At 49.2% G+C, this 15,565-nt stretch overlaps 1 protein-coding gene across 1 annotated transcript in view; it reads left to right on the forward strand.

Moving 5' to 3' along the window:
* The window catches only part of LOC117515333 (copine-8-like), a 414,918-nt gene that overhangs the window by 342,716 nt on the left and 56,637 nt on the right, over positions 1-15,565 (forward strand). The window contains exons 12-14 of the mRNA XM_034175840.1: positions 66-122; positions 216-277; positions 535-581. Coding sequence (XP_034031731.1) covers positions 66-122; positions 216-277; positions 535-581 — 166 coding nt within the window. The remainder of the gene's footprint in view (positions 1-65; positions 123-215; positions 278-534; positions 582-15,565) is intronic.

Below are 15,565 nucleotides of genomic sequence, written 5' to 3' on the forward strand. Positions count from 1 at the left end.
AAAATGAATCATCTACTGAACACTGAGATACAACAAAATGGATTCAAGTTCATATTTGTTTGCAGGTGCTAAATCCAAAGAAGAAAGGAAAGAAGAAGAAAAAGTATCAAAACTCGGGAACGGTGAGTTCAGTTGTTGCTGCTTGGCTCACACATTCACGCTGTGCAAGTTGTTGCTGTCAGTTATTGTCAGTGTGAGTGTTTTCTGACTGACAGGTGACTCTGCTGTCCTGCCTGGTGGACACTGAGCTCTCCTTCTTGGACTACATCAGAGGCGGGTGAGTTCCTGATAGCACGTGATGTGATGTAATAATTGGAATTCTTCATACTCATTAGAGGCAGTGATTGAGGGCATTGCGATGTGGCGTGCTGCTGAGAGGATTACCGCGCTGTATTTATCACTCAGCTCCATCACTGAGACAGACAGCGCGCTGTTTAATTACTCACTGCTGCCTGATTTGAAGCATGCTGTGGTATAATCCAGTATGATTGATCTTTCTCTGTTACACCTTAATGTTTCTATTTCGTCTTGTAGGACCCAGATTAATTTCACAGTGGCTATTGATTTCACAGCATCAAATGGTAAGTTTACTCTTGTAAATAAAATCCTGTTGAGACTATGGGACATACAAAGGTTTGGATGATCAAAACAATTCAACCTGGCTTTAGTGTTCACCACTAGTTGCTGTATTTTAGTTGAGAACTGTGGCACTCCCAAGCTTGGGTGGGTTAATTAAAAAATTTATTTAAATAAAGTTCCAAATTGGCTGCTGAAAAAATTTCAAATTGTAACTGAAGTAGTTTGGACTGTCATGATGTTTCCTTTATCTGCAAAATATTTATCGGCATTCTCTTGTGTTCATGTTTATTTTGGCATTTGTGAGGGTTGTATTATACATTACACTTTTTCATAAACTAATATAGCACAGATACCAATGGGCTGGCAACTAAAGATTTGCATGTGTGAAACCCAAGCCGATCCCACGTCAAGAACTTGGCATGAGACATGAAAAGTGATTTAATCTATTAGTTGGTGACACTGTCATGAAATGTGTCATATTTTCGTGACACTGTCACAAACTTATTTTGTGATGGTATCATGAGATTTGGGGTGACATGGAGGGGTGGGAGCATTGGAGCTACGGTTAGGTCTAGAGTTATACCTTGCGTTAAAAATAGTGACTGAAACTTGACTGCATCACGAAAATGTGACGCATTTAGTGACGGTATCATGACAAAAGTATGAGACTGGTCTGGTAAAAATACACTCAAGCATCGTACCTCCTGCAAAAAACAAACAAAAAATGGTAATTTACTAACGGTGCACATTGAACATTGCATTTCTACAGTGCGCAAAATACAGCATTTTGTCCATTTAACGTTTGCATTCTGGAATATGCAACTTTGGGTATGTCTACCCAAGTGCCCAAAATTCTGGGTGTTAAACATACAGATTGGTGAGGTTTGTGCATGCAACATGATTAATATTTCAAGGCTAAAAACAATTTCAGGTTAAGAAATTGTGTCCGTAGTTTACCATGTTTGATAACTTGCCCCTAACTTGCCCAGTAGAGGTGGGCGGATTGATCCTAATATCGATAATATCGATACCAACGCTGGTATTGATATTGAACGATCCACATGTAAAAAGATCGATACTCAAGCTTTTTTCTCTCCCGCACGCACTGACTGCTGCGCACGCAGATTCATCAAAGTCTATTCTCTGTCTGTAAGAGCAGCGCTGCACTGTGTCACACAACACAGAGCAGCACACCCTTGTATTGTGGTTTGTCAGCTCTCTACCTCAGGAGATTTTAAGTTGTGTTGAGTGATATTTTTTTAAACAAAAATGTTGATTGTGATAATAAAGTATTTTGTTGTCATGTACAATGTTTGGCGAAATTCTATCCTGGGTCTTTTGGATCCTTTGGATCTATGAAGCTTAAATATGAAAAAGTATCGGTATCGATATCGGCGATACTGGGCCTGTATTTACTTGGTATCTGTGGGTGAAAGTGTAGGAACACGGACACACAACAGGGGGCTTAAATGAACGGGCAATGGATTAGCCAAACAGTAACAATTTAATGTTGTAAATTGTGCACAACGGAATACAGACAATAACAAGTTTGGAACTACAGTCAATTACACGTTGGGTGACGTGTGGGCAGGCTCGAGGATAGGAGATGCCCGTTCAGAACTGAGCCGGATCCCACACGGCCCTCACCGCCAACGGATCTGAAGAACACCGGAGCCGCCAAGTCCTGAGTCCCCAGGTGGCCACCATCTCCAGCTGTCAGACCTGGCACTGCTGGCAGAGAACAAAAACAGCACAGGTGAGTGTGAGTAAGCACACACAGTAATCCCACAGTCTGTGTTCTTTTGGGAGGGAGCACCTCCACCTCCAATTACACACTCGTGCAGCTCCTGTCTAACCACTTATCTGGTTGGAGTGTGAAGCGAAGCCGTCGCTGATCACACCAAACACCAATCCCTCAGATAAGGCAACACCACAGGAAAACGGCTGCAAAGAAGTTCAGACTCTAAATCAGAGTTAAGTGTAGCAGAGAAATTACCTCCAAGGTAGCTGATTTCTCGGCAGGGAGGTGGAGTTGCAGTCCGGCCTTTATGGTGGTGGTGATGTGGATGAGTGACAGCTGGTGCTGATGACGAGTGACAGCTGTCATTCCCGGTTGCTATGACGCCCTCTCGTGCTTGAAGCCCGCACTTCAAGCAGGGCGCCATCTGGTGGTGGTGGGCCAGCAGTACCTCCTCTTCAGTGGCCCACACAACAGGACCCCCCCCCCCCTCAACGGGCTCCTCCTGGCGCCCGACCAGGCTTGTCCGGGTGCCGCAGGTAGAAGTCGGCCAGGAGGGCCAGGTCCAGGATGAAGCTCCTCTTCACCCAGGAGCGTTCTTCGGGTCCATACCCCTCCCAGTCCACCAAATACTGGAACCCCCGGCCCTTCCGACAGACGTCCAGGAGCCGACGCACGGTCCAAGCCGGCTCCCCGTCGATGATCCAGGCAGGAGGTGGCGCCGGTCCGGGGGTGCAGAGGGGTGAAATGTAGTGAGGTTTGATGACACATGGAAAACTGGGTGGATCCGCAGCAAAGCTGGCAGCTTCAGCTTTACTGCGGCTGGACTGAGGATTTTGAGTATGGTGAAAGGTCCAATGTATCTGTCCTTTAACTTCTGGGATTCCACTTGCAGGGGAATGTCTTTTGTGGAAAGCCAAACCTCCTGCCCAGGCTGATATGTAGGGGCCGGGGCACGCCGGCGGTCTGCATGGTTCTTGGCCCTCGTCCGGGCTTTGAGCAGGGCAGAGCGGGCGGTACGCCACACCCAATGGCACCTTCTCAGATGGGCCTGGACCGAGGGCACCCCGACCTCTCCCTCCACTAGCGGGAACAATGGGGGCTGTTACCCCAAACACACCTCAAACGGGGAGAGGCCGGTAGCAGACGATACTTGGCTATTATGAGTGTACTCGATCCAGGCCAGATGGTTACTCCAGGCCATCGGGTGCGCAGAGGTCACGCAGCGGAGGGCCTGCTCCAATTCCTGGTTCGCCCGCTCTGCCTGTCCGTTCGTCTGAGGAGGGTACCCGGACGAGAGACTCACGGTGGCCCCCAGTTCCCTGCAGAAACTCCTCCAGACCTGAGAGGAGAACTGAGGACCACGGTCTGAGACAATAGCCGATGGAATCCCATGCAGACGCACGACGTGGTGGACCAGGAGGTCTGCAGTCTCCTGGGCCGTCGGGAGCTTCGGGAGGGCCACGAAGTGGGCCGCCTTGGAGAACCGGTCCACTATCGTGAGGATGGTAGTCATGCCCTGGGACGGCGGGAGGCCCGTGACAAAGTCCAGGCCGATGTGAGACCAGGGGCCATGAGGCACGGGCAGAGGCTGGAGGAGGCCTTGGGCCTTGTGGTGGTCGGCTTTGCCCCTGGCACAGGTGGTTCAGGCCTGGATATACTCCCGGACGTCGGCTTCCATAGACACCCACCAGAAGCGCTGCCGGACCACTGCCACGGTCCTTCGCACCCCTGGATGACAGGAGAGCTTGGAACCGTGACAGAAGTCTAGGACCGCAGCCCTGGCCTCTGGTGGGAGGTACAACTTGTCCTTCAGACCTGTCCCCGGGTCCAGGCTCCGTGTCAGGGCCTCCCGGACGGTCTTCTCCACGTCCCAGGTGAGGGTGGCCACGACAGTGGACTCGGGGATGATGGGTTCCGTCGGGTCTGACAGCTCCGTCTTGACCTCCTCTTCGTGTACCCGGGACAGGGCGTCAAATCGTTGGTTCTTCGTCCCGGGGCGGTAGGTGATCCGAAAGTCAAAACATCCGAAGAACAGTGACCAGCGGGCTTGCCTGGGGTTCAGACGCCTGGCGGTCCGAATGTACTCCAGGTTCCGATGGTCCGTGAAAACCGTAAATGGTACTGATGCTCCCTCCAACAGGTGTCTCCACTCCTCAAGAGCCTCCTTCACCGCAAGAAGTTCCTGATTGCCGATGTCATAGTTTCTTTCAGCCGGGGTCAACCTGCGGGAAAAGTAGGCACATGGATGGAGAACCTCGTTGGACTCCCCGCTCTGGGATAGCACGGCTCCTATCCCTGAGTCAGAGGCGTCCACTTCAACTATAAACTGGCGATTGGGAACGGGCTGCACCACAACTGGTGCAGTCGAGAACCGGCGTTTCAACTCCCTAAACGCGGCTTCGCACCGATCCGACCAGGTGAAGGGGACTTTTGTGGAGGTCAGGGCTGTCAGGGGGCTAACTACCTGACTGTAGCCCTTGATGAACCTCCGGTAGAAATTTGCAAAACCGAGGAACTGTTGCAGTTTCCTACGGTTTGTTGGTTGGGGCCAATCTCTCACCGCCGCAACCTTGGCCGAATCAGGGGCGACGGAGTTGGAGGAGATTATGAACCCCAGGAAGGACAAAGAAATGCGGTGGAAACTCGCACTTCTCGCCCTTCACAAACAGCCGGTTCTCCAACAACCGCTGCAGGACCTGACGTACATGCTTGACATGGGTCTCAGGATCCGGAGAAAAGATGAGTATATCGTGTAGATATACGAAGACAACCGATGCAGGAAGTCCCGCAAGACGTCATTAACCAACGCTTGGAACGTCACGGGCGCATTGGTGAGGCCGAACGGCATGACCAGGTACTCAAAGTGACGTAACGGGGTGTTAAATGCCGTCTTCCACTCGTCTCCCTCCCGGATCCGAACCAGGTGATAAGCATTCCTAAGATCCAATTTTGTGAAAATTTGGGCTCCATCCAAGGGCATGAACACTGAATCCAACATAGGTAACGGGTATCGGTTGCGAACCGTGATCTCGTTCAGCCCTCTGTAATCAATGCATGGACGGAGTCCGCCGTCCTTCTTGCCCACAAAAAAGAAACCAGCACCCATCGGGGAGGTGGAGTTCCGGATCAACCCGGCAGCTAACGAGTCCCGGATGTAGGTCTCCATTGATTTGCGTTCCGGACGTGAGAGGTTGTACAGCCTGCTGGACGGGTACTCAGCGCCCGGTATCAAATCAATGGCACAATTGTACGGACGGTGAGGGGGCAGCGTGAGTGCCAGATCCTTGCTGAAGACGTCAGCAAGGTCATGGTACTCGGCTGGCACCCCCACCAGATTGGGGGGGACTAAAACCTCCTCCTTAGCTGTCACACCGGGTGGAACCGAGGACCCTAAACACTCCCGATGGCAGGTTTCGCTCCACTGAACCACAACCCCAGATGACCAGTCAATCCGGGGATTGTGTTTTAACACCCATGGAAAACCCAAAATCACTCGGGAGGTAGAAGGTGTTACATAAAACACAATCTCCTCCCTGTGATTTCCAGACACAACCAATGTCACTGGCTGTGTCTGGTGTGTGATTAGTGGAAGAAGGGTGCCATCTAGTGTCCGCACCGACAATGGTGACGGTAAGGCCACTAGAGGGAGCCCAACCTCCTTTGCCCATCTGCTATCCAGCAGATTCCCCTCCGACCCCGTGTCCACCAGTGCTGGGGTGTGAAGGGTTAGATCCCCACTTAGGATCGTGACTGGGATGCGTGCAGATTTTCGGGGTCTCCCCACGTGGGCATTGTGACCCACCCTTAGCCCAGTCTCTAAGGACGAGTGCTGCTGTATTGACCGTTTGGGGCATCTTTTCTGTGTGTGTGCTCGGTTGAGCTGCAGAGAAAACACTCCCCACGGATCAGCCTCCTTTGTCTCTGATCTGGTCGCCTTTTGGCCCTGCTCGTTTTCATAGCAACATCAGCAGGGGGAGCTGTCGTCACGTGGAGTGCCCTGGCTGTGGAGCGTGGGGAAGTCGGCTCCCTTTCGGACCCGGGAGGAAGAGGGACGGCTTGTGCCTGACCACGCCCTTCGTCTCGCTCCCGTCGGTGTTCTGTTAATCGGTTGTCTAACTGTATAACCAGGTTAATAAGCCCGTCTAAATCCCACGGCTCATCCTTCGCCACCAGGTGCTCCTTAAGGACCAGGGACGCAACAGCATTCCAGCCGGCTCGTGCTGCCGCGATGCAGAAGTCAACTGCATACTTCGCTGCGCTCCGACACCCCTGTCTTATCGACAGCAGCACGCTTGAAGTGGTCTCGCCTCTATGAGGGTGGTCGAACACCTGTCGGAACTCCCTCACAAACCCAGCATATGTCGTTAGGAGCCATGAATTCTGCTCCCAGAGCGCCGTAGCCCAGGCGCGTGCCTCTCCTCGAAGCAAATTTATAACGTAAGCCACCCAGCTAGCGTCTGACGCGTACATGACGGGACGCTGTGAAAAGACGAGCGAGCACTGCATCAAGAAGTCCGCGCACGTCTCAACACAGCCTCCGTACGGCTCCGGAGGACTTATGTATGCTTCAGGGGAAGGTGGGGGGGGTTCGTTGAACGACCAGTGGAATGTCTGTTTCTGGCATTCGGTCAGCAGGAGGAGGTGCTGCAGCAGCGCCCTGGGCATGCGCTTCCACCTGGGCGGTGAGAGCCTCCATCCTTCAATTGAGAACAATGCTCTGCTCGGTAACTAAGTCCAACCGAGCAGTAAAAGCGGTTACGATGTGCTACAGCTCACCTAACACGCCTCCTGCTGGCGCCTGTGCACCTCGCTCTTCCATTGGCTGTTCAAGCGATGGTTGATGCCCCTCGGGATCCATGACGCTGGCCGAGAAATCCTGTTGTGAAAGTGTAGGAACACGGACCCACAACAGGGGGCGTAAATGAACGGGCAATGGATAAGCCAAACAGTAACAATTTAATGTTGTAAATTGTGCACAACGGAATACAGACAATAACAAGTTTGGAACTACAGTCAATTACACGTTGGGTGATGTGTGGGCAGGCTCGAGAATAGGAGACGCCCGTCCAGAACCGAGCCGGATCCCACACAGCCCTCACCGCCAACGGATCTGAAGAACACCGGAGGCCCAAGTCCTGATTCCCCAGGTGGCCACCATCTCCAGCTGTCAGACCTGGCACTGCTGGCAGAAAACAAAAACAGCACAGGTGAGTGTAAGTAAGCACACTCGGTGAGTGTAAGTAAGCACACTCAGTAATCCCACAAACTGTGTTCTTTTGGGAGGGAGCACCTCCACCTCCAATTACACACTCGTGCAGCTCCTGTCTAACCACTTATCTGGTTGGAGTGTGAAGCGAAGCCGTCGCTGATCACACCAAACACCAATCCCTCAGATAATGCAACACCACAGGAAAACGGCTGCAAAGAAGTTCAGACTCTAAATCAGAGTTAAGTGTAGCAGAGAAATTACCTCCAAGGTAGCTGATTTCTCGGCGGGGAGGTGGAGTTGCAGTCCGGCCTTTATGGTGGTGGTGATGTGGATGAGTGACAGCTGGTGCTGATGACGAGTGACAGCTGTCACTCTGGTTGCTATGACGCCTCTCGTGCTTGAAGCCCGCACTTCAAGCAGGGCGCCATCTGGTGGTGGTGGTCCATCAGTACCTCCTCTTCAGCGGCCCACACAACAGTATCGGATCAATACCAAAATTCCCGGTAGCGCCCACCTCCATTGCCCAGTGCTCCTTGATCAATGCAGATACATGTAAATGAGATACAAAGCTATTCCCTGTGTGTTTTGGTGTGCATTTTTAATAATCCTAAACACAGAAAACAGCCATGTTTAAACATTAATTTAGTGGCCTATTTGAACTAAATGAATCATCCACAGCCTAATGTCCTGGTCACATGGCACTAATGAAGAACAACGAAGCCCAACAAAACAAGAAATCTGGATTTTCGTTAACTTTCAGAGGCATCGTTTAACGTTGTCCAACTTTGTTCCTGCTGGCGCTTCATCAGAATTTTTAACTGTTTGAAACGACTATTGAACGACAACCTCAATTCGTCCGTATTTTGTTTTGCTTTGGTTTTTGACAGTTTCTTATCGTTTGCTTAGTTTTTGTAACATTAGCATTTCGTTTTGACTTTCATCCAGTTTCCTTCAAAACTCCCAAGTCTGCCATTTTTGAGCAAGATTGACGAACGCAACGATATCTGAACAAATTAATAACTAAGCTTCAACGAGCTGAACGAAACATTCTTGTATTGCTCATGAATTGTTCATTTTTGGGATGAAAAAGCAATGTTTTCTTACAGAAACAATAGCACTAAGAATGTTTTATCAACTATTTTAATTATTTATGTATTCATTTCTGTTTGAGTTCGCTTGATTCACAGGCTTTTCAGTGATGGAAGAGTGCAGGATCTTTCACCCACCTTTTCTCAATGATTTTTGACATTTTGACTTTTATCCTTCATCCAGCTATGGCTGTGTACTGTGAGACTGGGGCTTAAATAAAATTAAATGGGACAGTATCATGTATTCTGTTTCGCTCTTTAGTCAAAAGTGGCACATAATAATTTAAGAACTGTAGTTATTGCTTTGGTTATGTTGGACAGATTTAATCAGTATTTCAATTTCAATTCAAATCAAATCAATTTATTTATATAGCGCCAAATCACAAGGCAAGGCCATACAATAATTACGGAAAAACCCCAACGGTCAAAACGACCCCCTGTGAGCAAGCACTTGACAACAGTGGAAAGAAAATCTCTCCCTTTAACAGGAAGAAACCTCCAGCAGAACCAGGCTCAGGGAGGGGCAGTCTTCTGCTGGGACTGGTTGGGGCTGAGGGAGAGAACCAGGAAAACGACATGCTGTGGAGGGGAGCAGAGATCAATCACTAATGATTAAATGCAGAGTGGTGGCATACAGAGCAAAAAGAGAAAGAAACAGTGCATCATGGGAACCCCCCAGCAGTCTAAGTCTATAGCAGCATAACTAAGGGATGGTTCAGGGTCACCTGAACTGAATTCACAAGCAGGTTAAATAAATGGACTGCATTTATATACCGCTTTTCCATCTGCATTAGACGCTCAAAGAGCTTTACAATTATGCCTCACATTCACCCATTCATACACCGATGTCAGGGTGCTGCCATGCAAGGTGCTCACTACACAACGGGAGCAACTTGCCCAAGGGCCCTTAGTGATTTTCTGGTCAGGCTGGGATTTGAACCAAGGATCCTCTGGTCTCAAGCCCAACGCTTAACCACTAGACCGTCACCTCCCCATAAGAAGGTTTCATTTCACTCTGTTTTACTGGACAGAATAGTGATGAGAGAGCTGTTATGGATGTGTGCAGAAAACCTATGTAATCCAGAAAAAAACAACCCCAGTTTTTCCAAAATGTCTCTCATTCCTCAAAGGAAGGTGAAGCTGCCCTCAGGAATCCCGATTCGCCCACGCCTCCAGCAAGCGAGGTACCCGCTGATATGTCTCTGTTTCTCTGCATCCATCCGTTTCTGATTTCAGTGCTGTTTGGCCTCCAGGTGGCTTTGCCTCCCTTTAGGGAATCATAAGTGTCAGAGGCTAATCAGTAAGAAGATGAAATGATGTTTACCAGAAGGGAGAAAAAACATATCAAAAGAGAGTGAAGAACTGTCATAGAACAAATCAGTATAGTTTTCTCTCAGTTGGTAAGACAATAGTGGACAGTACAAACGTCATGTAATTTTTTTCACGTATTCTTGGTGAGTGATGTGCTGGCAAGCTCGCTGCTTATTTACCCCATTTACACCTGCCGTTAAAAAGGGTTTTTTAGTGATCGGATTCAATTCGGGCAGTGCTGGGATCACATGGAATGGGAGTATACTAAATCAAAAATGCATTGAGGATGGATCGTGAACAGCAGTCTTCAATTCACCTACAGAAACTGCATGAGCAGGACCAAATTGTCAGTCCAGGGCCCCATCTCTCTCCTTTTGTTTGGCCTTGGTTTCAGAGTTGTATTTTTCTCTGTAAATGGTAATTGATGGCTTGAGTTAATAAAATACATTACTGTTGGGGAAAGTGAATGCACGGATCCACGCCAGGGGCGTAAATGAACGGTCAATAGAGTTTCCAAATAAATACAATTATTTTGCAAATGTACACAATCAATCAAATATGCTTTAGTCTGTCAATCCAAAAACGGTGACGCGTGGGCAGGCCCGAGGGTAGGAGACCTATCCAGAGAAGAGCCGAGACCCACGAAGTTCCACCGCCAAAGGAGACCTGCAACAACCTGAGCCGCCAAGTCCTGAACCCCAGGTGGCCACCGCTCCAGCTGTCAGACCCGGTACTGCTGGCAGGAACAAACACAGGTTAAGGTGGGGTGTGTGTACACCCAGCAAACAGTCAGCAACTCACAGAAATCCTCCTGGAGGAATAAATCCAGATACTCCCAGAGTGCAGAGCAAAACTGGAGAATGTGCAGTGTCAATTGTTAACTTAGTAAGTCAGAAATGAGGAGTGGAGACGCCAACTCCTCCAACTTCCACAAACCCGGCTACAAGCTGCAAGTATAAGTCACAACTGCAAAGACTTCAGTAACAATGAATGGCGTACGGCACAAAATGGCTGAGTAGGTTTACCTGAAAGGTAAACAGATAACTCGGCAGAGTTATGGTGTCTCTCCCAGGCTTTTATGGCTGAGGTGATGGGTGTTGATGACTGACAGCTGACAGCCAACAAGGTGCACCTGGTGATCCAACCAGGCCACTGCGCCCTCTGGTGCCTGAAACCCGCCAACAGGCAGGGCGCCCTCTGGTGGTGGGCCAGCAGTACCTTCTCTTCGGGGCCCACAACACAACAGGACCCCCACCCCCCCACCCCAACGGGCGCCAAGACCAGGCTTGTCTGGGTACTGCTTGTAGAAGTCCGCCAGGAGGGCGGGATCCAAGATGAAGCTCCTCTTCACCCAGGAGCGTTTCTTCTGGGCCATATCCCTCCCAGTCTACAGGTACTGGTACCCCCGACCCCTCCGACGTACATCAAGGAGCCTTCGTACGGTCCAAGCGGCTCGCCGTCGATGATGCGGGCAGGAGGCGCCGCCGGTCCGGGGGTGCAGAGGTCCGAAGTGTGGTATGGTTTGATCTTTGACACATGAAAACCGGATGTATCCGCAGTGAAGCTGGGAGCTGGAGCTTCACCGCACTGCGGTGGGGCTGATGACCTTGAGGATTTTAAAGGGTCAGATGAACTGGTCGGTGAGTTTTGGTGAGTCCGTATGCAGAGGTATGTTTCTGGTTGATAGCCAAACTTCCTGCCCAGGCTGGTAAGCTGGGGCCGGGGCTCGTCGGTGGTCTGCATCGTCCTTAGCCCGCATCCGGGCTCTCAAGAGAGCAGAGCGGGCAGTCTTCCACACCCGACGGTATCTCCTGAGGTGGGCCTGGACTGAGGGCACCTCGACCTCTCCCTGTATGGCAGGAAACAATGGGGGCTGGTACCCCAAACATACCTCAAAGGGGGAGAGGCCAGTAGACGATGAGACTTGGCTGTTGTGGGCATACTCGATCCAGGCCAGATGTTGATTCCAGGCCGTCGGGTGCACAGCAGTAACACACTGCAAGGCCTGCTCTAAGTCCTGGTTTGCCCGCTCTGTTTGGCCGTTGGTCTGGGGGGGTGGTACCCGGACGACAGGCTCGCCGTGGCCCCCAGTGCCCTACAGAATACCTCCAGACTTGCAAGGAGAACTGAGGACCACGGTCTGAAACCATGTCAGTTGGGATACCATGCAGACGCACGACGTGGTAGACCAGGAGGTCTGCAGTCTCCTGAGCCGTTGGGAGCTTCAGGAGGGCCACGAAGTGGGCCGCCTTGGAAAACTGGTCCACTATCGTCAAGATGGCAGTCATTCCCTGGGACGCAGGGAGGCCCGTGACAAAGTCCAGGCCGATGTGGGACTAGGGGCGACGAGGCACGGGTAGCGGCTGGAGGAGTCCCTTCTCTGGTTGATGAACTGCCTTGCCCCTGGCACAGGTGGTACAGGCCGGAAGTAGTCCCAGGTGCCGGCTTGACCGACGCCCACCAGAACCGCTGCCAGACCACGCCACGGTTCTTCGCACCCCTGGATGGCAGGAGCTTGGAACCGTGACAGAAGTCCGATAAGCAGTCTGAGCGTCTGGTGGACGTACAGCCTATTGGTGGTCCACCTTCGGGATCAGGCTGTCGCGTCAGGGCCTCCCTGACCACGTCCTCCATGTCCCATGTGAGGCGGCGACGACATGGATTCCGGCAGGATGGTATTAGTGGATCCCAGCTTCGCTCCAATTTCTTCTTCATGCACCCGGGACAGTGCGTCAGACCTAAGGTTTTTGGTCCCGGGGCGATATGTGATCTTGAAATTGTGAAGAATAGTGACCAACAGGCTTGCTTGGGGGTTCAGACGCTTAGCGTCTGGATATATTCCAGGTTCCGATGGTGAGTGAGAACCACAAATGGGACCACAGCTCCCTCCAACAGATGTCTCCACTCCTCAAGGACCTCTTTCACCGCCAGGAGTTTCCCGATTGCCAACGTCATAGTTCCGCTCAGCGGAGTTAACCTGCGGAGAAATAGGCACAGTGTTGGAAGTCTCACAGGACATGTTGTAACATGCCCAGCTCTTACACAATTTCTCGGATACTCACTCGACTGAAAAGCCACCGAAAGCCGTCTGAATAGTCCAAATGGTTTCCAACACTGAGGTACTTTTTGTTCTGCGCCATTAGTGGCTCCGTCTCGACGCGCAAATTCCTCTACACGTCTTTCATTACACAATCTCCTGTAACAGTGGAATGTGCCAAAAAGTGCTGATGTCCACCTCTTCTGCAATTTCTCTGGTAGTCAGACGACGTCCCGGATCAACACAGCGTTCACTTTGGAAATGATCTGTTCGTTTCAGCTTGTCGATGGCCGCTCGGAGCGCGGCGCGCCCTCCGCCATTGTGCGCCGTCTTTAAACTGGTTGTAACACTCCTTACTGTATGATTCCCATAGGATCCTCACCGAAAGCCATCTGAATCTTTCGAATGGTTTCCACCTGGCTGTCTCTCACAGTTTCTGGAAAAATTTGATTCAGCGCTGCTCCAATTGTTCAGACATTTTCCTCGCAATGAAAATCCGACGAGGGGGGGACCAGTGTTCACACAAGCCTGCTCACAGGCGAATGACGCAACCAACGGGCTGAAAAAAATCGCATGCGCACGAAGGTTCAAGGTTGGCTCATGCAAGTACACGTGATTCAAATCCATCAGGTTTTTGAAAAAATAAAAAGGTCCGATACTTTTCTAACAGACCTCGTATATGTCATCCCAACTAAATTAAATTACATTATCTTGCATGGATGTGCTTTATTTGAGTTGGGGCTAAACATATTTATTAGCTGTACATCTCCTCCACTACCTTTCAAATTGCACACAAGTTCAAGATCTTTGCATCCTAAGCCTGGCGGTGGGATGGGCTCTCGCATGTTCCAGAGTTCAGGGTTAGGGTTATGATGATGTATTTAAATGCTCATTATACTGTCAGCAGTACTGCTCAGGGTCTCTGCGTTAAGCCTCACTGTTAAACCGCTGTGCATTTGTCAGTGACAATTTAACACCAACCACAAATCAATGCACTTTTTTTGCAGTTCAGTAATTTTCTTTTTAAGATTCCCGGCTGTGCAGCTTTGGAAACATCATTACATCCTAAGAGAGATGGATGGCTTTCTTGATGCCCTTCAAATCATGTACAGGGAATTCCTTTGCTGCAGTAATTCAGGTATTATGCAAATGTTATTACATTATTTCTGGCTGGGATAATACGAGTAAGCAATTCAAAGTTTTTCACATCCGAGTTGCTTATTGGTGCGAAATTAGAAAGATGTGCTAAACCATGACAACCGTCATCTTTTTATAATGAGATGGGGGTTTTCAAACATAATAATGAGAAGAAAGTCCCTCATGCACATAACAGTATCCATCAATATTAGAAGCTGTGTACACGATGATACACCATATTTTTCAAATATGATACTAACTTATAGTGCACATTTACTGAAGATTTGCCAGACAGCCAGAATGTGACTGATATTAATCAGATAAATGACCACGTTGGTTACAGGTTTTGGACTTTGGTGTCTTCATTTTTATCTGCATTTGAGGAAGACAGTAAATATTATTTCTCAGCAACATCTGGTTAATGTTGACATTGATTCATTCATTCATTGCCATGGCTTCATAGATGTTCCAGGGTCAGCAAGAAAACTATCTAATTAGTAGAGCCCGACCGATATGGATTTTTTGAGGCCAATGCCAATAATGATATTTGGATGAAAAAAATGCCGATAACTGATAAATGATCTGATTTGCAGATAAATCAGCTGATATTATTATTATTTTTTTTATGAATAAAATGTTATTTTTTGGACCCTTAACAAAAAAGGTATGAGCTAAAAGCTGAAGCTTTGTCCTCATATTGATTAACTTTATAACAGAGAAGAATTTTCAAGTTCAAAAATGCAATCAAGATTAAACCTTTGTGAAATTAGCAAATACTCGTACATATCCTTAAAAAGAGTTGAGAAATACATCTGATCTTGTACCTCTTGTTGCTGCAACTTAGATATAGGTTCAGAATAAGGATATAGATCCTTATAAACTTACTTGTATGCTTTTGTCAGCCGATCAGTGCAGTGTGACGGCGAACTACGGGGGCCGGTGATGAACACATTTAAGCAGGGGTGTAAGCAGCTCTCAGTTGAATGGAGTCAGAGCTCCATCTACTGGACAAACAGTGCAAGGACGTTTTACATTGCCAACACAAACATTATTTCAGTAACTGTTCTGTTTATGAGAAATTATCGGCGTTCTATCTGCAAAATTTTGTCCAATAGTGAGTACTTTGAAAAGGGCTCATATCGACCGATAATATCGGCTGGCCGATATATCGGTCGGGCTCTGCTAATTAGTGAGGAACAGCAGTTAGGTTTGCAGCAGACCACATTTTATTTAAAATGTGGTCAGCTGTTTCTGAGTAAAAATGGATGTGGTACTTTTTGTTGGAGAAAAAAACTTCTGGGGCTGTAGGTGATCCTCCAGCCTGGAGATGAGTCTTTTTGGGGGTTTCGTGATGAAATTGGCTTGACAGGCAGCATACAAATTTAGAGGATGGCACATGTTATGAAGGTAAAGTCAGGTCTGGGAGCATGCGCTGGTGCCACGTGTTACCACATCTACCACAC

This window comes from Thalassophryne amazonica, chromosome 8 (assembly GCF_902500255.1).
Source record: "Thalassophryne amazonica chromosome 8, fThaAma1.1, whole genome shotgun sequence".
Classification (NCBI taxonomy): domain Eukaryota; kingdom Metazoa; phylum Chordata; class Actinopteri; order Batrachoidiformes; family Batrachoididae; genus Thalassophryne; species Thalassophryne amazonica.